General features: G+C 48.7%; 1 protein-coding gene across 1 annotated transcript in view; it reads left to right on the forward strand.

Moving 5' to 3' along the window:
* Positions 1-3,847: 3,847 nt before the first annotated feature.
* The window catches only part of SIK2 (salt inducible kinase 2), a 33,008-nt gene continuing 11,562 nt past the window's right edge, over positions 3,848-25,293 (forward strand). Inside the window, exons 1-8 of the mRNA XM_038161534.1 lie at positions 3,848-4,081; positions 10,629-10,745; positions 12,352-12,415; positions 13,790-13,951; positions 21,806-21,930; positions 23,177-23,300; positions 23,521-23,741; positions 24,715-24,867. Of these exons, the coding sequence (XP_038017462.1) occupies positions 3,932-4,081; positions 10,629-10,745; positions 12,352-12,415; positions 13,790-13,951; positions 21,806-21,930; positions 23,177-23,300; positions 23,521-23,741; positions 24,715-24,867 (1,116 nt within the window). The 5' untranslated portion in view covers positions 3,848-3,931. The remainder of the gene's footprint in view (positions 4,082-10,628; positions 10,746-12,351; positions 12,416-13,789; positions 13,952-21,805; positions 21,931-23,176; positions 23,301-23,520; positions 23,742-24,714; positions 24,868-25,293) is intronic.

Raw genomic sequence — 25,293 nt, forward strand, 5'->3', positions numbered from 1 at the left:
ATGGGGGAAAAAAACCCAGTTCATAGGATGGGAGGAAAAAAAGGTTTGGTAATAAATAAATAGGGAAATGGGGGGAAAAAAACCAAACAAACAATTCATAGGGTGGGAGGAAACAAAGGTTTGGCAATAAATAAATAGGGAAATGGGGGAAAAAAACCCAATTCATAGGCTGGGAGGAAACAAAGGTTTGGCAATAAATAAATAGGGAAATGGGGGGAAAAGCCCCAGTTCATAGGCTGGGAGGAAACAAAGGTTTGGCAAAAAGGTGTTTTAAATGTGGCTGAAACAAGAGGAGAACTGAGTGCAGGCATAGCCACGAATCTCTTCTGCCAAAAGGAAGGAAGGAGTTTTGAGATCTCTGACTGCTGCAACCACTGCAATATTTCAGTTGTCACAGCTGCTTCTCACTTCCTAAATGTGCCAGGTGCTGCGGCTGCAGGGTCACAGCGGCTGTTCCTCCAGCAGGACACGGGGCAAATAAAGCCCTGAAAGGAGAAATCCCTCTAAAAAAATAAATCATCTCCCAATTGTTTTGAAAGCAGCATCGAGTGGGCAACAGCTTCTCCTGAAAAGCAAAATCCTGATCCAGGAGAGTGGTCAGGGCTGGGCACTCGCAATATTTGGAGTTTCTAATGCAGTAATTAATGCAAATCAAGCAAAAGTCTGTCCACTTTTAATCTTGTATTCTTGGCCTCCTCTTTTTTTTTCTTCTTTTTTTCTTTTTGGCAGCTATTCAGCATCTTTCGGGCACTGAAAAAGAGGAAAATGATGGGCAGAACTAGTCGGATGCTGGAGTTCAGCTGTGTAAAGCCAAATTCTGGCAGCCAAATGTGTGACCCGACCTCTTGAGCCCCCGTTGGGCTCGAGCAGTGATCCGAGCGAGCCGGGCGTTATTAAAGAGAGGAAATGTTATCAATGATGTTATCAGTGCCGCTGTTTGACACCGACCTGGGGCATCCCAGCTGCGGGAGGATGCGCGGCCACACGAGGGCATGTGCGCTCCACGTTCCGTCCTGGAAAATCTGCTCAGCGCCGCTTGGGAGGGGTTTCAATCCCTTTCCTTGGAGCAGAGCAAAAACCACCAGCGGCCGCTGAAAGCTGCCCTGCCGAGGATGGTTTTCTGGGGGATTTTTGTCAGTGCAGTTCCTCTCGCAGCGTTTTTAAGCCCTGTTTTGGTGACCTGAACTTTCCGGCTTCGTGGCGGGGTTTCTGCAGGAGTTTTCTCCTCCAAGCACCAAAACCTGATTGAATCGTTCATTTCTCAGCCTGCATGAGGCTTGAAAGTGGGCAGGGAGCGAATAAATGTTTGCAGGCTAAAAACATCGTGTAGGATGACGTGACTGAGAAGGAGCATTAGGTAACGCTCTGTAGGAAAAAAAGTAACTTTTGACGCGAAGAAAAGGTGAAAGAGGAGTGAAATTTGGCGAGCGGCAGCTCGGGATGACACCATTTGCTATTCCGAGAGGGTTCTGGAAGGCTCTCTCACGTACCCATCAATCACTGGAAGGGTGGATGGCTGACTAACCCGAGCCATCAGTTACTCACTGCCAGAACTTGTGCAGGGGATAAATAGAGCAGCAGCAGCTCCCTGATTCTCCATGGCAGCCCGAGCCAGCAGCGTCATCCCCAAATGTCACTCCTTGCAGGAATCTCATCAGCAGCGAAGGACGAGCATTAATTTCTGCACAGAGAGCTTCAGTTCCCTCTGCAGAACACTCATCGCTGCTTGACACACAACAAAAGCAACTTTTCACTAGGATGAGGCAGCTTTACGTGTACAACCTGTCTAAAAAGGGAAAGAACGACGCAACTTTGTTCCTTGCATTCTTCCACTCTTTTCTTTTTTCTTTTTTTTTGTGTCCGGGCTCTGTTTTGAGCTGTTTGTGCCCGCTCTGAGTGTTCACAAAGCTCTGGGTGTTCACAAAGCTCTGGGGCTGATTCAACAGGCGCGTGCAGTGCATCAGCTTTGGGATGGGCCTCTTTAGTCAGGGGAGCTGAAAGATTCCAGGAGTGATTCCTGGCTCCCAAATGTCAGGAAGGTACCAGTCCTGCAGCCTGGGATGGAGCAGGGCAGAGGGAGGGACAGGCATGAGCTGGCAGAGCAAAGATCGTGGAATTTTAAAATGTAATTCCCCCCCAAGCAGAATCAGTGGGCTCAGCAGCGAAAAGGAAATTCAGCAGAAAGGGCCTTACATTGTTTCACACGTTCTCAGCTCCGATGTCCTCAGACCACTTCAGGTCAAAGGGCCCAAATCTGCCTTTCCAAAGGTGCAGGAAATACGACAGCAGAAATACTCCCTGAGAAAGGACCTGCAGAAATCCCCCTGTGCATCTGCCTGGCCGCTTCAGGACATCGCAGACACACACCTGGGCTGGACAGACAGACACCTGGGCTGGACAGAAACCTGGCTGGAGAGACACCTGGGACAGACAGACGCCTTGGTTGGACAGACACCAGGGCTGGACAGACACCTGGGCTGGACAGACAGACACCTGGGCTGGACAGACACCTGGGGTTGGACAGACAGACACCTGGGGCTGGACAGACACCTGGGGTTGGACAGACAGACACCTGGGCTGGACAGACAGACACCTGGGGCTGCCTCCTTCCCCTTCATCCAAAAGGAGCCGGGCGTGTTTCGCTCGGGGAAGCTGACGCGATGTCACCGAGGCACAAACCTCCCCAGAGGGTGCCCGAGGACGGGGCCAGGCTCCGTTCAGGGGGACAAGATGAGGAGCAACGGCCAGAAATTTAAAAAAAAACCCAAGTTCCACCCCAAAACGGGTCAGAGCTTCCCGGGGAGGGTGACAGCGCTGCCCAGGAGGTGGAGCCACCCCGAACCCCCGGCCGCGCTCCGGTGCCACCTGCCCCCGGGGACGTTCCCTCTGCCAGGGCGCTGGACGGGCTGATGCCAGCGCGGAGGGGTCGCTCCGGTGGCTCCCGAGCCGCGGGGACACAGCGCGGCTGCCGCGGCTGCCGCCGCCGGGGCTGGTGGCACTGGCGGTGTCACAGCGCGGGTGTCACTGTGTCCCCCCGGGGGTAGTGGCACTGTCCCAGCGCGGGTGTCGCCCCGGGCCGGTGGCACTGGCACTGGCACTGGCACTGGCACTGTCCCCGTGCGGGTGCTCCGGGGTTGGTGGCACTGGCACTGTCCCAGCGCGGTGTCCCCGGGCCGGTGTCCCTGTCCCTGTTCCTGTCCCAGCCGGTGTCCCGGCACCGGTGGCCCTGTCCCAGTCCCAGTCGGTATCCCGGTGCCGGTGTCGCTATCCCTGTCCCTATCCCAGCCGGTGTCCCGGTGTTCCTGTCCCTATCCCTGTCCCAGCGCGGTGTCCCGGCGCCGGTAGCCCTGCCCCAGTCCCAGTCCCGGCGCGGTGTCCCGGTGTCCCTGTCCCTGCCCCAGTCCCAGTCCCAGCCGGTGTCCCGGTGTCCCTGTCCCTGCCCCAGTCCCAGTCCCAGCCGGTGTCCCGGTGTCCCTGTCCCTGTCCCAGTCCCATCGCGATGTTCCGGTGTCCCTGTCCCAGTCCCAGTCCCAGTCCCATCGCGGTGTCCCTGTCCCTGCCCCAGTCCCAGTCCCATCGCGGTGTCCCGGTGCCCCTGCCCCAGTCCCAGCCCCAGTCCCCTCGCGGTGTCCCGGTGTCCCTGTCCTTGTCCCTGCCCCAGTCCCAGTCCCCTCGCGGTGTCCCGGCGCCCCTGCCGCAGTCCCCTCGCGGTGTCCCGGTGTCCCGGTGCCCCTGTCCCTGCCCCAGCCCCAGTCCCCTCGCGGTGTCCCGGTGTCCCGGGGCGGGCCGTGCCAGCGCGGTTGCCATGGCGAGGCCCCGCCCGCGGTGACGCGCGCGGTGACGCCGGTGGCTGGCGGAGGGGGCGGCGCGGCCCCGGGGGCGCCGCGCGGAGCCGGAGCCGGAGCCGCCGCCGCCGCCCCCCGAGCCCAGCATGGTGATGGCCGAGCCCCGGCGGCCCCCGGCGCTGCTGCCCCGCGGGCTCGGGCCCGTCCGCGTCGGCTTCTACGACATCGAGGGCACGCTGGGCAAGGGCAACTTCGCGGTGGTGAAGCTGGCGCGGCACCGCATCACCCGCAGCGAGGTGGGCACGGCGCGGGGGGCGCGGCGGGGCCGCGGGGGCTGCGCGGGGCCGGGGCTGCCGGGGCTGCCGGGGCTGCCGGGCGCTTTGTCCCCTTCCGGCACCTCCCGCGGGGGGGGTGGTGGGGGGGGTTCTCCCGCTCGCATCCTCCCGGGAAGGGCGGGAGAACGCCTCCAAGGCCGCGGGGGGATGCCCGAGGATGTGACCCGCAGGATGCCGGGCCGAAGGTGACACCCCCGGGATGTCACCCTCGGGGCGGTGGCGTCGCTCCCGGGGTGGCACCTCCAGGGGGGTGGCGTTGCTGGCAGGATGGCACCCCAAGGATGCTCCGGGGCTGCCGGAGCAGCGCTTTCTGCTCCCTGGGAAGGGTCAGACCTGTGCTGTGCCTGCCGTCGTGCCCTGGGGATTTTCGGGTTTCCCGAGCTGGGCGATGCTGGGTGATCTGTTTGAGCAGAGGAACTTGTGTGCGCGCTGGATTCTCCTGCACGGCATCCTCCAACTTCACCAAATCCAACCATTTTTAGCCTCTTTGTTTCACCGCCCCCGTGTATTACCCGGTGATCATTGTTAGTACCTGGTGCTTTACCTAAAACAAAAACGATTGTCAGTCTGCCTGGGGGAAAACGCAGTCGTGTTCACTTTAAAAAAAAAAAAAAAAAGAAAAGAAAAAAAAGGAGGTATTTGATGAGAGCAATGGCTCTGGAGGATCAGCTTCCTCTTTGCGTTGTTTTAGGTAGTTTGAGTTGCTACACCTAGAGGTGAGCTTTTTGTAAGGCTCTCTCCTGGTCGCTTTCATTGTTGGCTGAAGAAGAGGCTCCTGCGCCTGACAAAAGTCGCTACAACCCCGGGCTGGAAAGGGCTGCAGGTGTTCGGCACCGTGAGCTTGTGGGGGAAATCATCCCTCAAGGAATTCCTGAGATCCGGAGCTCGGCTGAGCCCAGCGCAGCCCGGTGCTAGCAGGGCACGCTGTGATCGACGGGCTCGGCATCGCAGGGCTTGAAAGAAAGTTCTGCTCGTGCCTCGCTTCTCAAGTTCATCCCGGTTCCTTCCGAGCCCTCCCTTGCTCCTGCTGAAGAGCCGAGCGGTGCCAGCGCTCCCTTCCCGAGTTCGGTGCCATGTGCCAGAATCGCAAACGCTCCGCTCGAAGATGCTCGCTGTCATTGCTCCTCAGCCCTCGTTTCTTTGGCAGGGCTTTGTGATGGAGATGAAAACTTTAATCTTCCTCTTTATTGTCGTTTTGGAAAGCCTGTTTGTGTAGCATTGTTGGAAATGACAAAAGTTACAGCAAACACAGAGCTTAAAAATCCCCCCGGTTCCTGGATGATTCTTTCATCTGTGTCCTAAGGAACTGCTGGATTCTCTTAGTCTTTATTTTATTTTATTTTTTAACCAGCTTTTCTGTCCAGCCTGCAGCCTTTTTATCTTCCGTGGGATTTTTACAGCTCATTTGCCTGTGCTGGAGGATTTTTTTGTCAAGGTCTTTGATTTTTTTTTTTTTGAGTCAGCTCTGCCTTGTGCAGTGAGAGATGCAAGAGTGCTTTTCTGGAACTGAATTGCTGACTCGGTTGCTGGCAGTATTTACACAATCTTTGAGGAAGGGGAACCCTGTTAAGATCACTTCTGGTGATGTCAGAGGAAATTAATTCCAGCCAAATACTCTTTGGAAGAAGCACTTCCAGTTTGGAGCAGCTCACCTGACTGTGGGATCCCCGACACTCAGAGTGGAAATCCTGCTTGGTGACGACTCCAGCCTGAAGGGGTTTCATATTTCAAGCGTTTTCTAAACTCTTGCTTAAGTTCCAGTGGAAGAATATTCAGTTTTTAGGTGCTGGAAGGGCTGTGCTGGTGCACCCTCAGGTCTGTGCTGCTGCTGAGATTTGCTCAAAAAATCAAAGTTTTAAAAGCACTCCTTGTCAAAACTTCCCCTGATTTGAACCCTTTGGATTCAGAACCTGCTTGTTGTTGGGATTTTCTAGCACGGGCGTTTTGAAATTGTGTTTTAGATGATTTTGACCTTTAAAATATTTGGATTTTTTTTTTTTTAACACAACTCTGCCTAGCCAGTAACCATCAAATTAAAAAAGATGGGCTCTTATTACCTGGAATGCAGCACTTACGGGTTGTGTGCAATCCTCCCTTTCTGTGGAAACACTACAGGTGAGAAAATAAAGCGGAAGCAGAGGTGGAAATTAAATAAAAACAAACGTGAGGCAGGAGAACAGCACAGGGTGAGTGCAGAGAAAAGCAGGAATCATAACTTGGATGAATGCAAGTTCTAAACAACCACACAGAAGTGTGAAAGGTGGGGAAAAGGGGGGGTTAATAAGGATATGAGGTGAGAAAGATATCAGGAATAATATAAATTAATCAAAGATATTAGGAATAGAGGGGCTGCCTGACCCTTTTTACTGTCAGTCCACCCAAGGGGGGATTAAAAAAGATATTAGGTGATAAAGATATTAGAAATAAATCAATTAAATAAAAATATGTAGGAATAGGGGGGCTGCCTGACCCTTTTTATTGCCAGTCCATCTGGGGGGGCATTAATAAAGATATTAGGTGATAAAGATATCAGGAATAGATAAATTAATTAACGATATCAGGAATAAATTAATTAATTAAAGATATCAGGAATAGAGGGGCTGCCTGACCCTTTTCACTGCCAGTCCATCCAGGCGGGGATTAATAAAGATATTAGGTGATAAAGGTATGTAGGAATAAATAAATAAATTAAAGATATCAGGAATAAATAAATAAATTAAAGATATCAGGGCTGCCTGACCCTTTTTGCTGCCAGGGCTCCCGGGGAGGCTGAACCCGACCTTTGCTTGCCTTGTTTGGGTGTTTGGTGCCATTTGAGTGGAGGCCACGTGGCTTTTCCCTGCCACGCTCCTTTCTTGATCCTGCTGCCCAGAAATCCTGTGATCCCGGGGCAGCTCCTGCTAATGAGGCGTGCAAATGGGCAGGGGTTTGATTTTCCTGGGCAGGAGGAGAGCAGGGAATGAGTGGAAAGTTGGAGAAGATGGGGGTTTGCTTCCAGTGAGATAGGATGGGAATGGAGTAGGGAAAAGGATTGGAATAGGTGTGGAATATGGAAAAGGATTGGAATAGGTGTGGAACATGGAAAGGGATTGGAATAGGTGTGGAATATGGAAAAGGTTTGGATAGTGAAGGTGTGGAACATGGAAAAGGTTTGGAATAGGTGTGGAACATGGAAAAGGATTGGAATAGGTGTGGAACATGGAAAAGGATTGGAATAGGTGTGGAACATGGAAAAAGATTGGAATAGGTGTGGAACATGGAAAAGGATTGGAATAGGTGTGGAATATGGAAAAGGTTTGGAATAGGTGTGGAATATGGAAAGGGTTTGGAATAGGTTTGGAATATGGAAAAGGTTTGGATAGTGAATGTGTGGAACATGGAAAGGGTTTGGAATAGGTGTGGAATATGGAAAAGGTTTGGATAGTGAAGGTGTGGAACATGGAAAAGGTTTGGAATAGGTGTGGAATATGGAAAAGGTTTGGAATAGGTGTGGAATATGGAAAAGGTTTGGAATAGGTGTGGAATATGGAAAAGGATTGGAATAGGTGTGGAACATATATGGAAAAGGTCTGGAATAGGTGTGGAATATGGAAAAGGATTGGAATAGGTGTGGAATATGGAAAGGGTTTGGAATAGGTGTGGAACATGGAAAAGTATTGGAATAGGTGTGGAACATGGAAAAGGTTTGGATAGTGAAGGTGTGGAATATGGAAAAGGATTGGAATAGGTGTGGAATATGGAAAGGGTTTGGAATAGGTGTGGAACATGGAAAAGGTTTGGAATAGGTGTGGAATAGGGAAAAGGTTTGGATAGTGAAGGTGTGGAATATGGAAAGGGTTTGGATAGTGAAGGTGTGGAATATGGAAAAGTATTGGAATAGGTGTGGAATATGGAAAGGGTTTGGAATAGGTGTGGAACATGGAAAAGGTTTGGAATAGGTGTGGAACATGGAAAAGGTTTGGATAGTGAAGGTGATGCTTGGAAAAAATCAGGGAATTTGGGCAGCCGCCCCAAAACCCCTCAATCAACCCCCCCGAGGATGAATCCCCTGCAGAGGAGCTCTGCTCGCTGCTCCCCGGGGGAAAATAAAACCTGGCTCTGCCCTGGCTCCCAGATGTGCTTTCAGCTGGCTGCTGTTACAGGGAATTTGTGTTTTTCTCTGGAATAAAGGTATGAAAATGAGCCTGCAGCCCCTGATCTGATCTGTTCAGGGGTGCTCAGGTGTTTGCAGAGTGAGTGACTCCAGCACAGGCAGCAGCTCCCTGTGCCACACAGCAAAATGAGGAGTTTTTCCAGACTGCAGGAAGTCGTGTTAGTTGATTTTAATGCATTTTATCTATTTTAAGACTGTCCCAGGTTGACAAATCTGAATTTCTGTAACCTGCAGGGCCAGAGCTCTGCTTGAATGTGAACTCGCAGCAGGAGGTTTTGTTGTGGGTTTGGGTTTTTTTTGTTTGTTTGGGTGTTTGCTTTTTGCCTTTGTTTTCCCTTTCAAGAATTAAATGAACAAAACAAAAACAATGAAAAGTGACAGTCGGAGTAGCTGAGGAGCAGAAGAACTTTCATCTTTTCTTGACGAGCATTTCATCCTCAGCCCTTGGCAATTCCCAGATGTCAGGGGAGGCTCGAGCAAACTCCCCTTCCCTGGGCCTTCAGTGGAGGAGGGAAGGAAATAAATGCAGTTCCTTGGCTTTTTAAATGAGAAGAAGCCACGAAAGCTGCAAAGCTACCTTGGAATGGAACTCCTTGAGCAGCAAAATCTGGTGGCAGGGGGAGATCAGGGATTCCCTTTGGGTTTTCCTTGCCAGGTGAAGGATGTGCTGACATTATATCTTGAAATTTGGGGTGGTTTTTTTTGTTGTTTGTTTCCAGCTGTTGCCAGTAGTTGTTGGCAAGCTGCGTGTTTGGGAACAAATCACACTTTTCAGATAGGAAAAGTGCTCCGTGGCTTGGAGGAGCTTCTCCACCTCTAAGAATTCCACCCCTTTTCCTGTCATCGAGGGACAGCTGAGCCCAAAAAGGAGCTGCTCAATTCCCTGCCCCTCCTCGCATCCTTGGGAAGACTTTGCTGCATTTTAAGTATTTTCAAGTGGTTCTTCTGTAAAAATCTCCCTGATGCTGGCGGGATGAAGATGCAGAACGAGCTGAGGTGGTGAATCTGAATTTGAGTGGAGGAGCTGCTGCTGTGCTGCTCTCCCGTGCTATATCCATTTTATGGACAGATTTCCTGCCCTTTCTAAGCTGTACATTTTCCTGGGAGTTGGGGAAAGAAAAAGGACTTTTAAGAAGAAAATCAGAGTGAGCTGGAGTCAATCAGTGGTTAACTGTGAGCTCAGGTGGGCCCATCATCAGTGCTGGCAGATAATGAGCTGCAGCTCCCGTGGATCTCTGTCTCCAGCAGCTCTCCCGTGTCCAACAGTTTGTGAAATTCTGTCATAATTGGAGGCATTAGTGGGGCTGACATCGTTTGCTCCTGCTGCAGCTTTAATAAAGTGACACTCAGGCTGCATAAACACATTCCTGCATTCAGCATTTTTACCCTTTGCATGTGCAGGAGCTGTATTTACACTTTTTTCTTGCTTTCCACTCTAAATGTCTCCTGTTGGAGCTTTTTGGTCCCCTCAGCATCTGGACTTATCTTCTCTTTTTTATTTATTGGCTAAAAAACAAGGTCAGCAGGGCCAGGATGCGTTTTGTGAAGGAGCTGAGATGCGTGTCCAAGGTTTGAGGGATAAATTCATCTGCAGTTTTTGCTCTGAAGGGATGAACTGCAGAAACCCTTTCACACCAGCGTTTGAATTCATCCAACGTGTCACAGCTGCCACCGCGTGCATCCCCTAGCTTGGATGGCTTGTGTGGAGCCAAGTGTTTTTCTCTCAAAATATCATTTTGTGCGACTCAGATTATCACCTTGACTCCAGAAATGGGCACCATTAGGAAGATTTTGGTCACTGCAAATTGTTGATTTACGAGCACCAGGAGCACTGGCCTCCCTCACCTGTTCTGTGCCTTCCATTCCATGGAAAACCTGAATTTTTTCTCATTGAAAACCTGCTTTTTCTCATTGAAAACCTGCTTTTTCTCACTGAAAATCTGCTTTTTCTCACTGAAAACCTGCTTTTTCTCACTGAAAATCTGCTTTTTCTCTAGAAAATCTGCTTTTTCTCACTGAAAACCTGCTTTTTCTCATAGAAAATCTGCTTTTTCTCACTGAAAATCTGCTTTTTCTCATTGAAAATCTGCTTTTTATCACTGAAAACCTGCTTTTCCTCCCATGCTGATGTGGGTGAGAGCCCTGCGGCCCCCTAGAGTGACCCCAGACCCTTCCAGTGCTGCCCTGCTGTATTTTTCAGCCTGGGGTTTGTGTTTCAGAACTCCCCAGAAAGCCTCCAGTCACCTGGGGCTGCCTTTTCCCCTTTCTAATGAGGGTGAGCTCACCAGGAGCATCTCGGGGCGGGGGGAAGTTTTTAAACCTTTTTTAAGCCTCATTTTTGCTGTTGCTCTGCAGGTGGCAATAAAAATCATTGACAAATCTCAGCTGGATGCTGTGAACCTGGAGAAGATCTACAGGGAGGTGCAGATCATGAAGATGCTCGACCACCCACACATCATAAAACTCTACCAGGTAACCTTAGAGTTTTTACCTTTTTTTTCTTTCTTTCTTTCCCCTTTTTTTTTCCCTTTTTTTCCTTTTTTTTACCCCTTCTTTTTTCCTTTTTTCCCCTCTCTTAGTTCTAAACAAAAATGAAGATCCCACCTGGGACCGTTTCAGCTTTAAATTAATTTCATGCAAGAGAAACTGGCCTTTAAAATATTTCGAAAATAAATGGTCTTCAATTTAATGGCCTAGTTAACAAAAAGAAAACCAGCCTTTAAAATATTGATGTGGCAGGTGGAGATGGAGCTGAAGGAGTTAATTTTCAGCTGCCTTGATAATATCTCCCCTCAGTTCCCTTCCCAGGGAATGGCACCACTCAAAAGTGGCAGAGAATATTCAGATGAAGTCTGGAAATCAGCAGGATCACTTGGAGGGAGGGTGCTGCTCACTCCTTCAAGTGCCTTTGATAAATGAATTTATTTTTAACATCCCTTCAGGTTGGCTCCCTGGTTTGCCTCTGTTTGTCAGCGCTCTCTCGGGACTTTCAGGCCAGTTCATAAATAAAATGCAAACTCGAATTCACAAAGCTCTTGCCCAGGGACAGGTTCAGCTGACGCTGAAAGGTTTCTCTGAGTTTATTGAAACCAACCCCAAATATATTGAAATCGTCCTGAAATCTGAAATGACTTTTTGAAGTGGGGGATTTCTCTCGGGGAAGCTCTTGATTATTTTGTTTGCACGCGTTGGAAGATTGGGACAGCTCCAGGAGTGAGGCAGAACTTCACAGAATCCCAGAATCCCAGAGTCACAGAATCCCAGAATTATGGAATTACGGAATCCCAGAGTCCCAGAATCCCAGAGTCACAGAATCCCAGAATTATGGAATTACGGAATCCCAGAGTCCCAGAATTCCAGAGTCCCAGAATCCCAGAGTCACAGAATCACAGAATTATGGAATTACGGAATCCCAGAATCCCAGAGTCCCAGAATCCCAGAGTCACAGAATCCCAGAGTCACAGAATCCCAGAATTACAGAATTACGGAATCACACAATCACACAATCCCAGAATCCCAGAATCACACAATCCCAGAGTCACAGAATCACAGAATCACACAATCCCAGAATCACACAATCACACAATCCCAGAATCACACAATCCCAGAATCCCAGAATCACACAATCATAGAATCCCAGAATCCCAGAATCACACAATCCCAGAATCCCAGAATCCCAGAATCACAGAATCCCAGAATCACACAATCCCAGAATCCCAGAATCACACAATCACACAATCCCAGAATCACACAATCCCAGAATCCCAGAATCACACAATCACAGAATCACAGAATCCCAGAATCCCAGAATTTCTAGGTTGGAAGAGATTTAAGATCATCGAGTCCATCCCATGTTCCAACACCTCAACGGGATCATGGCACCAGTGCCACATCCAGTCTGTTTTTAAACACGTCCAGGGATGGTGACTCCACCCCTCCCTGGGCAGATGATTCCAGTGTTTGACCTTTACCTTGCACAGCTTTAGGACAGAACCAGAAAAGTGAAGATGCTTTTGGGTGGTTTTTGCCTTTTTTTTGCTCCTCCCACGGGCCTCACGTGAGATTTCTGCATCCCCAGGTGATGGAGACCAAGAGCATGCTGTACCTGGTGACGGAATTTGCCAAAAATGGGGAGATTTTCGGTAAGCAGGAGAAGATTTCCGTGTTCAGCTTGTCCATGTGGTGTCTGTGGAAATCGGGAAATCAGGAGCTTGGGCTCTGCTCTTAAATGTCATGTTTCTGTGCAGCTGCAGAGCTGAAAACCTTTCCAGTTTAAATTGGATTTCTGCGTTTCAGTTGGTTTCCACTGCCTCTTGTCCTTCTGGGCTTTGTCTTGGGACAAAAATCCTGCTGTGAATCAGAATCACCGCTGGCTTCTGTTTTATTATAATAAAAAAATTATATATATATATATGTGTGTGTGTGTGTGTTTGTGTGTGTGTGTGTGTGTGTGTATCCTGCTGCTTTGGCCGCAAATCTAAAATCACCTCTGGCTTCTATTTTATTATAAAAAATTTTAAAAAATTATATATATATATATATATATATATATATATATATATATATATATATGTGTGTGTGTGTGTGTGTATCCTGCTGCTTTGGCTGCAAATCCAAAATCACCACTGGCTTCTATTTTATTATAATAAAAAATATAAAATTATATATATATATATATATATATATATATATATATATATATATATAAATTAAAAAGTGTGTGTGTGTGTATCCTGCTGCTTTGGATCTAAAATCACTTCTGGCTTCTAATTTATTATAATAAAATAAGAAATTATATACATATATATACATATATATATGCATTATATGTATTATATCATATAATGCACATTATTGTATATATTCAATATGTATTATATAATGCATATATAGTGTAGATATAAACATGTATAAGATAATATAATATACATTATTGTAAATATTCAAGCTGTGTTATACGTATAGATTGTATATATGCAATATGTATTGTATAATATAATATAATATAACATAATATAATATAACATAATATAATATAATATAATATAATATAATATAATATAATATAATATAATATAATATAATATAATATAATATAATATAATATAACATGATATAATATAATATAATATAATATAATATACATTTAATATAATATAATGTAATATAATTTAATATAATATAATTTAATATGATATACATGTAATATAATATACATTTAATATAATATACATTCTATGTATTATATAATACACATACAATAAATAAATACATTATGATGATGGTATTATTATAAATAAATATATAAATGATATAATTCCACTAAAATTACAATTAATTTTCATGAAGGGTTGGCTGGGAGATGAAGAGCCTGGAAACGAATTTGATTTTCCTCATGCTGATTTTTTTGGGGGGAAAACCATGAAATACCAGTGTTGCTGCCTGCTGTCCGGGCTGCTTTAAACCAGATTTGTTTGATCCGGGGTGGTTTTATTTTATTTTATTTTATTTCCCAGATTACCTGGCCAGCCACGGGCGCCTGAGCGAGCCCGAGGCGCGGCGGAAGTTCTGGCAGATCCTGTCAGCAGTGGAATATTGCCACGGCAGGAAAATCGTGCACAGGGACCTCAAAGCTGAGAACCTGCTGCTGGACAACAACATGAACATCAAAATAGCAGGTATTCCACCTTGGTTTTATGTATTTTTTTAAAAATAAAACCCCCCTCGGATTCCGTCGTGGTTTTCCATCTGAATTTTTCCACGGTGGGTGTCAAAGTCCATCCAAATTTCCAATATTAACTTCCAAAAAAAAAAAAAAAAAAAGAAAAAAAATTAAAGTTCTAGACATTTTTTGTGGGTGTCTTTAAAGCTGCCAGATGTTCAGGTTAAAACAGAGTTAATCAAATAACTTCTTTCAACATTAAAGAAAGAAAAAAACAAACCTCAAAATGGAAGCTTATTGATTTTTTTTTTCCTTTTTTGCATGCATGATTTCACTTTAATTATAAATTTAGACACAGCAGATGTTGCTAGCAATAGAAATCATTTTCATTACGATTCCACGGATCCTTCCACGCTGACTTTAGCCCGGAGAGGCTGGAAATGGGTAAAATAGAGAATATCTTGATTTGAGGGACTGCTGGCCTTCAGTAATGGGGAGCAGGAGGGGAAGGAGCGAAGAGGGGAGAAGGAAATTCCCTTTGTCAGGCTGAGAAAGGTGAAAAGAGGAAACATTTCTGCTCATTCCTGGATTATTTTACCTTTTCCTTTCCCTGCTGGCATGTCTGGCATGGTGAGGGGGTTGTGGGGCGTTCCCCGGGGGGTTCATGGGTGCTGCCGTTTCTGGGGTGCTGCTCCTTTGCTCATTTCTGCTTCCACCCTTGACTCCACCTCCAGCAGCTCCTGGCAGTCACACCAGAGCACCTGGAGCAGTGTGGCTGAGAGAGAACCCATTCACCAGGCCAGGTTAGACTGAACACATCCTAGGGAATCGTTATTCAGTTTAAATCCTAAGGAATCGTTATTCAGTTTAAATCCTAAGGAATCATTATTCAGTTTAAATCCTAAGGAATCGTTATTCAGTTTAAATCCTAAGGAATCATAATTCAGTTTATACTGAAGAAATCCTAAGGAATCATAATTCAGTTTCAATCCTAAGGAATCGTTATTCAGTTTATCCTGAACAAATCCTAAGGCATCATTATTCAGTTTATCCTGAAGAAATCCTAAACAATCATAATTCAGTTTATCCTGAAGAAATCCTAAGGAATCGTTATTCAGTTTCAATCCTAAGGAATCATTATTCAGTTTATCCTGAAGAAATCCTAAGGAATCATTATTCAGTTTCAATCCTAAGGAATCATAATTCAGTTTAAATCCTAAGGAATCGTTATTCAGTTTATCCTGAAGAAATCCTAAACAATCATAATTCAGTTTATACTGAAGAAATCCTAAGGAATCGTTATTCAGTTTCAATCCTAAGGAATCATTATTCAGTTTATCCTGAACAAATCCCAGGGAATTGAGCTGAGAGAAGGGAATTTCTGTGCTGATGCTCACCTGTGCTTCCTTTCCTGCCTTCACTGCCACCTTTTTGCCCTCTGGTCCCTCTCCACATCCCTGTGCAGCCCCTGATGTTCAGCCTGGCAGAGTTTTCCAGAGCTCCTCGGGGGTCTCAGCTCCTGCATCCAGAGGTTTTCCTGCCCTGGCTGTCCTGAGCACTGCAGGGATGCAGATCCCCTGGGAGGAGCTCCCTCAGAGCATCTCAGCAGAGCCACGAGCTGTTCTGGATCGGGAATTCCAGCGCTGGAGCTCTCAGGGACTCCAGGAAAGGGCAGGGAATGGGATGAGGAGATTGCAGCAGCTCTGCCCTGCCCCGGCTGCTCTGCTGCTCCACTTCTCCAGCGCACAGAGTTAATTACAGCTGGGCTGCATGCAAATGAGCCCATTAAGTGGATCTCAGTCAGGCTTTATCAGATGATAAAGATGATCAGATGATGGAGTTGATAAGAGCTCCCCGTGTCCAGCCTGGCTGCTGGAGGAGCCGGAGGAAAGCTCAGGCTGCTGGAAGCTTCGTAGTGAATTGTGCCGAGGCAGCTGTTGGATTTTTCACTGCAGAGGGGAAGGATGAGGAGCTGCACAGGGTTTATCTGGGGTGTTTGGGGTGATCTGGTGCTGTGCACATCCCTGGGAACAGCCTCTCCCAGCGCTTCATCTTCCTCGTGGCTCATTTATCAGGCTGGGCAAGGACAGAGGGCAGCCAGGAGCTCTGGTAGCTGGGGTTTTCCTCTGGTTTCGGGTCATGTAGGAATTGAAAAAAACCAGCACAATAACTGATGCATTATTTTGATAAAGCTCTTCTTAGCTCCCAGTGGGCCTCTTGGTTCCTTCTGCTGCTTCCAAGACTTTTATGGAGGCTTTTTACTCCTCAAGAAGGCAACAGTGTTTAGTCAAACACCAAAACATGCACAAAGTCACCTCTGTATTTATTCAGGAGAATAAACTAACATTGCAAAGTGGTCCAAAACCTGTGGGTTCATAAAATTGCCACCTCTGCTGCTCGAGGCTGGACTGGAATCCAATAGTTTTGGGTTAATATTGCTCTGAAAGGACAGGGACAGGCAGAATTTAAGGGATCTTTTCTCTCTCACAACTGGACAACAGAGGATGAGTGAAGAGCTTGGGGTGAGAGCTTTGATTAGTTTGTTTTCTAAAAGATAGGAGGTGGTTGGCAGCAAAGCCCTCAGATTTTAGTGTAAGTAGCAAAACTGAAGGGATCAATGGGATAAAATGTCCCTTGAGAAGGGGGAAGGTGAGGAATTCCCTGCCAGGTTTAAGGTGGAGTTTGTGCTTAGCCCTGGCAAGGCAGCCCTGCCTGGTTCTCCCCAGAGCTCAGCAGCTGCGTTGGTGACGTGTCCTTTGGATTTGCTGCTTTTTAGGGCATCCTTTGAGGGCATTCCACCTCCCTGTGCTCTCTCTGAGCACAACCTTTGCCGTGCAGCCAAGCGAAACCCAAACCAGCTCGGAATGGGGGCCCAGCTCCTGTTTACGTCCTCCCAGCCCCAGATTGGGGTGCCTGCGGGAAATTCTGCCCCCCTGCTGCTTGCAGCAGCCCAGGTAGGCAGAGACTGTTATTTTGAAGGAGGCAGGAGCTGCTGCTGGACAGGGAAATGTGCATTGACGTCAGGAGAGGCTGCTCAGCACTCAGCCCCTGAAGTGGGTCAGGTTTGTTGCTGCCACGCTCATACCTTGCCTTTATCAGCACCTCCGTGCCCATTATCTCCCAGGCTCACATTTCTCCCCCAACAAAAGCTCCCTGTGGCTCTCTGCAAGGCAGGCGGATTGAGCTCTGCTCCTCGTTTGAGGAGGATGGATTAATTATAGCTCTGGAGCTGCTCCTTGGAGGGCTCTGGAGGTACGAGGGAGAGGCTCTGCCATCCTGCTGGGCGCTCAGCAGAAGCTGCGGTGGCTCTGCCATTTCTGGGATCGCAGATGGGGCCGGAATCTCCGGCTGTTTCCATTTCTAAGGGGGAAAACAGATTCCACTGCCGTGATGGGCGCTCAAAAAAAACCGATACCTTCAAAAGTCAAGATTGTTCTGGAGGGGGGAATGAGATTGAGAAACCAAATACCACAACTGTGCCGAGCCAATATTTGCAGATTGCACAAACACAGGGTTTATTCAGCTGAACACAATGCTGCAAATGATGGCCTTTTTGGGGGGTTTTGTTGGTTTTTTTTTTTTTGTTGTAACGTGCAGATTCAGGGAAATGTTAAGAAGATCACTCCATTATAAAATCTCAGTCCTCTGGTAATGAGCCCAATTTCAGTCCTTGTAGAATTCTGTGGCTGGCATATGTTTGTTTGGTTTTGTGGTTTTTTTTTGAGGGCTGGCACATTTTTTTCCCTCGAATATCAGTGATGTTTCCTCTGGAACGAGACATTTTTGGGGTTAAAAACGACCACTTTGGGTCCGGAATGGCTGTGACAGATCAGCAATGGCAAAAGAGGAACAAGGTGGAAGGGGGAGAATGAGACTGATGATTGTTTTGTGCTTACCTGAATCCTGGCCACTCCAAAAAAAATGGGGCAACTCAACTGACAGCGCAGTAATTAAAAATTGAGGAAGCCCCATGGAGCAAGCATCCAGGATCCTGACTAAATCCTGATTTTCTTTCTCTTTGAAAGGGTTTTCATGGATGTTATCCATGCTGGAGTGCTTACAAATTGTTTCCCAGCCATTTGTGTGGGGAGAATAATGGGGACAAAAGGGGTGACCACAAGAAGTTGTGTACCCCAAGAAATAATGCTGATCTCCCCCACCCAGGGAATTATTTTGTTCAACAAGAGAACAGAATTGGATTTTTTAAAGCTAAGAGCCGGTCGCTGACTTACAGAGCACTGGTTTTAATTCCTGTATTGCATGGAATAGCCCAGTGGCAGTCAGGAGGTGTCTGGCAGTGCTTGGTGTTGTCAGTGCCTGCTGAAATCCAGATCTGAAGGATTCTGGAGTTTCACTGGCCATGGAAAGGGAAGAAATCGAAGCTTTAGAAGTGCAGGGCAGAGGCAGAGTGGGGAAATCATGGTCCAGGTGCACAGGACAGCTCTCCAGGCACAGGGGCTGGTGAGGAATTCCCTCTCACTGGGGCTGCTCCTTCTGGTGGCAATTCACAGCCCCTCATGCATGGATTCTCTAATGGAGCTCAATCGCCTGTGCTGTCCCAAGAGCATCAGAGCCAGCCAAGAGCTGCTCTTCCAGCCAGTTAAGCACTGCAAGTTCTGCAGTTCTCCTGCTCAGAGGGGCCAGGAGCACCTCCAGGATATCCTTGCTCCCGAGGTCCTTTGGGTGACCAGAAATAAAACCTTTGTGGTTTATTTATTTTTATTACCTTTATTACAAAATTCATCATCTAAAGTTAATAATGACATAAACCCGAGGCTTCTCTTACATTGGCTTTTTGCTGCTCAGATTTCTTCATGTTTCTTTTTGGTGATTTCTTCAAGAGAAGAAATCTCTTCTCTAAAAAGAGAATTTAAAGAGGTGACTTTAAATCCCAGTCTGGACAGGCAAAGAATGTCACTTTTTTTTTTAGGATTTGAAATCCTTAGTGCTCCCAAGCAGGTCATGCTTTCTTTAGCTGTGCTTACAAATAAATGTTCTTGTACTTGTGAATCTGATAGGAAGATTTATGAGGGTGGCACCCGAGGGAGAGCTGCAGCTCTGAGATAAAAACCTGATGTTTATCTGCTCTACGAGGATGTTGAAAAGCTGACAAATCCGAGATGAGTGAGGGGAGAAATCAGATTTAAGGACACCTACACGGAGTGGCAGAATGCTTCTGTGGAGAGCAGGAATGGCTCCGTGCTCCCGAAGCGCTGTCACCGCTGCCGGGCCAATTCTGTGGGAAGCAAAAGTCTTCTCCGAGGGAATAATGGTAAAAAAACATTCACAACAGCAGTCTGGCTGTGATAGGGGAAAAAAGGGAAGAGGGAAATGGAGAAAGAAGGGAAGAGGGGCAAAGGTGGCGCCGTGCTGGGGGTTGCCCAGAGGGATGGGGGGATTTGGGGTGCGTTCTGCTGTCCCCCCGTGCTGAAGGCATCGCAGCGCTCGGGAGGGTGAGCGAGGAAGGGCAGCGGGGCTGTGCTGTCCTGTTCCACCCCCTGCTTCCTGCTCACGTTTGGACTCCGAGCCGGCCTTGACCCTGTGGGCCCGGGCCCGGTGACGTCCCTGGGCCTGGTGACGTCCCTGAGCCTGGTGACGTCCCTGGGCCCGGTGACGTCCCTGAGCCTGGTGACGTCCCTGGGCCCAGTGGTGTCCCTGGGCCTGGTGACATCCCTGGGCCCAATGGCGTCCCTGGGCCTGGTGGTGTCCCTGGGCCTGGTGACGTCCCTGAGCCTGGTGACGTCCCTGGGCCCGGTGACGTCCCTGAGCCTGGTGGCGTCCCTGGGCCTGGTGACGTCCCTGGGCCTGATGGTGTCCCTGGGCCCAGTGGTGTCCCTGGGCCTGGTGATGTCCCTGGGCCTGGTGGTGTCCCTGGGCCCGGTGACGTCCCTGGGCCTGGTGGTGTCCCTGGGCCCAGTGACATCGCTGGGCCTGGTGGTGTCCCTGGGCCTGGTGGTGTCCCTGGGCCCGGTGACGTCCCTGGGCCCGGTGGCGTCACCGTGCTGCCCGTCAGGGCTCAGCGTGACGCTCTGGGCTCTGCCGGGGCCTGACCTTGGCAGCAGCCCTGGCAGCCAGCCCGGGGAGCAGCCCTGGCCGTGCCCGGGTGCCAGCAGCTCGCCCTGCAGGGTGCCAGCTGTGCCAGCCCTGGTGCCAGCAGCTCGCCCTGCAGGGTGCCAGCTGTGCCAGCCCTGGTGCCAGCAGCTCGCCCTGCAGGGTGCCAGCTGTGCCAGCCCTGGTGCCAGCAGCTCGCCTCACAGGGTGCCAGCTGTCCCAGCTCTGCTCTGCTGCCCCCAGCCAGCTCCAGGTGACTTTTCCTGAGTTTTGGTGGATCTCTCTCTGTTTCTCAGCTTCTGAAGGATCTCCTGTGCTTTTCTGGCTCCTCTGAGCGGGGCTGAGTGGGGTGGCTCAGCAGGGCTGGGATCACCAGGGCGTTTATCAGCTCTGCTATCTGCTGGTCAGCATTCCAGCAGCCGGGAGCATTCGGGGCTGGATCAACAGCCTGATGTCACCTGTTTGTCACCTCCCTGCATCCCTGTTTGTCACCTCACAGGAGCTGGATCAACAGCCTGAGCCCTGTTTGTCACCTCCCTGCATCCCTGGGAGAGTTCAGAGCTGAACCAACAGCCTGAGCCCTGTTTGTCACCTCCCTGCATCCCTGTTTGTCACCTCCCTGCATCCCTGGGAGAGTTCAGAGCTGGATCCACAGCCTGAGCCCTGTTTGTCACCTCCCTGCATCCCTGTTTGTCACCTCACAGCATCCCTGGGAGAGTTCAGAGCTGGATCCGCAGCCTGAGCCCTGTTTGTCACCTCCCAGCATCCCTGTTTGTCACCTCCCTGCATCCCTGGGAGAGTTCAGAGCTGGATCCACAGCCTGAGCCCTGTTTGTCACCTCCCTGCATCCCTGTTTGTCACCTCACAGCATCCCTGGGAGAGTTCAGAGCTGCATCCGCAGCCTGAGCCCTGTTTGTCACCTCCCAGCATCCCTGTTTGTCACCTCACAGCATCCCTGGGAGAGTTCAGAGCTGGATCCGCAGCCTGAGCCCAGTTTGTCACCTCCCAGCATCCCTGTTTGTCACCTCACAGGAGCATTCAGAGCTGGACCAACAGCCCGATGTCACCCTGTTTGTCACCTCCCAGGAGCATTCAGAGCTGCATCCACAGTCTGAGCCCTGTTTGTCACCTCCCAGCGCCCTGTTTGTCACCTCAGAGCATCCCTGGGAGCATTCAGAGCTGCACCCACAGCCTGGTGTCACCCTGTTTGTCACCGCTGTCACAGCACCACCAGCAGCTGCCCAGCTCGAGGGGAGAAGCCTCTGTCTCTGAGCTCGTTGCTTTTGCTTCTCACCCCTGAATTGTAGAGATTCTGATTCATATCAGACCCCACGAAGCCATGACCAGCAGCATTTCAGAGAATTTTTAATCAGGGGGCCGTGCCAGCCCCGGTGGCAGTGTCCCTCCCAGCTGAGGTCCCCGTGCTTTCCCGTGCCTGTTGCTCTTGGCACAGCTCCGTTCTCCCAGCTCCAGAGCTTGTCAGAATTTGTTGTGCGTTCAAGGCCAGAAAGCACCTGAGGAAAGCCCAGGGAATCTCCGATTATCTCTTGGCGAGTCGATAATCTCATTTATCTGCTGCGACTGTCAGCTGGTTGAATTTTAGTGATGGCTGTTTGCAAATGGGCTCAAAGCTGCTCCGGCTTGGGAAGGTTCTGCAGTGTTTTAATAATCCCACAGCAGAGGACAGCCAGCACCCCAAGATCATCGTGGGAGTCCCCAGAAGGATTCGGGGTGGGATCACAGAGGGGCATGCCTGTCATTATTCTTTCTGGAAGCTTGGAGTGACTTTTCCCTTCGTTTTTGTTTTTTTCCCCCCCAGATTTTGGCTTTGGGAATTTCTACAAGAGCGGGGAGCCTCTGACAACGTGGTGTGGGAGCCCCCCCTACGCGGCCCCCGAGGTCTTTGAAGGGCAGCAGTACGAGGGACCCCAGCTGGACATCTGGGTACCAATATCCTGAATTTTTACTGCATTCCAGTCAGCTCTGGGGAAGCTGGAACCGATATTTGATTGTTCTAAAGCTGCAGATCTGGAAACTTTGATTTTTCTGGAGGTGCAGATCTGGAATCTTTGATTTTTCCCACCTGCAGATCTGGAATATTTGATTTTTCTGAAGGTGGAGATCTGGAATATTTGATTTTTTTAAGCTGCAGATTTGGAATATTCAATTTTTCTGAAGCTGCAGATCTGGAAAATTTGATTTTTTTGAAGCTGCAGATCTGGAATCTTTGATTTTTTGAAGCTGCAGGTCTGGAATATTTGATTTTTCTGAAGGTGCAGATCTGGAATCTTTGATTTTTTTTCTTACCTGCAGATCTGGAATACTTGATTTTTCTTACCTGCAGATCTGGACTATTTGATTTCTCTTAACCTGCACATCTGGAGTATTTGATTTTTTTGAGCTGCAGATCTGGAATATTTGATTTTTTTTTTTTAACCTACAGATCTGGGATCTTTCTTTTAAGCCACAGACGAGTTGTTCCTTTGCAGGTTTATTTCTTGAGTGCCAGAAAAACCTTTTAAGACTGCGTGGAACTGGAGTTACCTGTCCAGGTGGCTGCCAGATGTGCACAGCAGGTGGATTTGGAGGGGAGCAAACTCCTCCCAGAGCTCCCTGGCTGGATGAGTGAAATTTGCTTTTTTTCAGTGCCTTTTAGTGTTTTCTGGGCTGAGTGGGCATGAGGATCCTGTGAGAAACGAGGCTCATTCTTTAAAAATTTTTAAACTTTAATTTTTAAACTTTTTTAAACTTTAATAGGGGACAAATCAGCAGCACTGGGTGCCTGATAACAGCCCAAAGCACACCAGTTAAATTCCAATTATTTTCTTATATGTGGTTTCATTATAGTGGTGAAATGCATATTCATGAGGGTAATACATATTCAAACATGCAATAAATGACATCATATAAATATGATAATAAATAAATAAAATTATTGAAATAAATAAAAATATGATAATAAATAAATAAAACCTAAAATAAATAATAATAAAATAATGAAAATATCCCGAATTCTCAGCTGAATTTGGGGTTCACCTCTCAGTCACCCATGTGCAGCTCCCTCCTTTGCCTCTAAATTCCCTTTTCCTGCAGAAAACAATTCTTTCTGCAGCAGTGATTGGCTTGCACCCTCAGAGGCACTGCCGGGAGCTTGGAGCTGAGCTGAAAATCCCCTTTTTTCTCCCCACAGAGCATGGGGGTGGTGCTCTATGTCCTGGTGTGTGGAGCTCTGCCCTTTGATGGCCCCACCCTGCCCATCCTGAGGCAGCGAGTGCTGGAGGGGAGGTTCAGGATCCCATATTTCATGTCTGAAGGTAACAGTGCCGTGCTTTTACTCATCCTGCTGTGGTTTGAATCCATTCTGGGCTAAGCAGGAGGTGGGCAGGGGGAATGGCGCTGCTGGCCATCAAGAGTTTGGGTTTTTCTCCACTTTAATATTATTTTTTGTCTGGTTTTTGAGAGGTTTTTAGCAGCTCTGGGCTGGTAGTCGCCGAGCAAGTTTATAATTCTTATTTTATTTCCCTTTTCCAACAGAGTGTGAGCACCTGATCAGGAGGATGCTGGTGCTGGACCCATCCAAACGTTTGAGCATTGCTCAGATCAAGGAGCACAAGTGGATGCTGGTGGAAGTCCCTGCCCAGAGGCCAATCCTTTACCCCCCAGGAGAGGAGAACGAGCCCTCCCTGGGCGAGTACAACGAGCAGGTGCTGAGGCTGATGCACAGCCTGGGCATTGACCAGCAGAAAACCGTGGAGGTAAAACTCAGATGGGGGTGAAACACAATGAAATGGGGGTGAAACACGCTGAAATGGGGGTGAAACACACTGAAATGGGGGTACAACACACTGAAATGGGGGTGAAACACAATAAAATGGGGGTACAACACACTGAAATGGGAGTAAAACATGCTGAAATGGGGGTACAACACACTGAAATGGGGGTGAAACACCTCAAATGGGAGTAAAACACACTGAAGTGGGAGTAAAACATGCTGAAATGGGGGTGAAACACACTGAAATGGGGGTACAACACACTGAAATGGGGGTGAAACACAATGAAATGGGGGTACAACACACTGAAATGGGAGTAAAACATGCTGAAATGGGGGTACAACACACTGAAATGGGGGTGAAACACAATGAAATGGGGGTGAAGCACCTAAAATTGGGGTAAAACACGCTGAAATGGGAGTAAAACATGCTGAAATAAGGGTGAAACATGCTGAAATGGGGATGAAGCACCTAAAATTGGGGTAAAACACACTGAAATGGGGGTGAAACATACTGAAATGGGGTAAAGCACACTGAAATGGGGGTAAAACACACTGAAATGGGGGTAAAGCACACTGAAATGGGGGTGAAACACCTCAAGTTGGGGTAAAACACACTGAAATGGGGGTGAAGCACCTAAAATTGGGGTAAAGCACACTGAAATGTGGGTGAATCACACTCAGATGGAGGTAAAACACCTCAAATGGGAGTAAAACACCTCAAATGGGGGTGAAACTCACTGAAATGGGGGTACAACCCCTCAAATGAGGGTCCTGAATGGTCTGTGTCCAGTGGGCAGCCCCAGGTGTGAGGTGAAGTCCCACAGGTCCCATGAGGTGTCTTCGGGACAGAAACTTCTGGGCTTTTCTGCCTTTTTCAGCAGCCAAAGAACAATTTGGTCACTCCATCAACAGGGTGCACATTCCTGTGATTGTTTTGGGGTATTTTTTTTGTGCAGTCCCTGCAGAACAAGAGCTACAACCACTTTGCTGCCATCTATTACCTGCTGGTGGAGAGGCTGAAATCCCACCGGAGCAGCTTCCCCGTGGAGCAGCGCGTGGACGCGCGCCAGCGCCGGCCCAGCACCATCGCCGAGCAGACCGTGGCCAAGGTCAGCTCCCTCCTCAGCCCCACGCTGCTCTGCCTCCTTCCCCTCCAAAATCCCTCCTTTCCCACCTGAAATCCCTCTCTGCTTGGTGCTGTTTTATCCTGGAGCTTAAAATTCTGGCCTGGCGCCACTGCCGAGCAGGCCAAGGTGGCCAAGGTGTCCAAGGTCAGCTCTGTCCTCAACCCCAGGCTCCTCTGCCTCATTCCCTTCCAAAATCCTTCCCTTCCCACCTGCAATCCTTCTCTTCTTGGTGCTGTTTTATCCTGGAGCTTAAAATTCCAGCCCAGCACCATCACCAAGCAGGCCAAGGTGGTCAAGGTGGTCAAGGTGGACAAGGTCAGCTCCTTCCTCAGCCCCGGGCTGCTCTGCCTCCTTCCCCTCCAAAATCTCTCCTTTCCCACCTGCAGTCCCTCTCTGCTTGGTGCTGTT

This window comes from Motacilla alba, chromosome 24 (assembly GCF_015832195.1).
Source record: "Motacilla alba alba isolate MOTALB_02 chromosome 24, Motacilla_alba_V1.0_pri, whole genome shotgun sequence".
NCBI classification, from domain to species: Eukaryota; Metazoa; Chordata; class Aves; order Passeriformes; family Motacillidae; genus Motacilla; species Motacilla alba.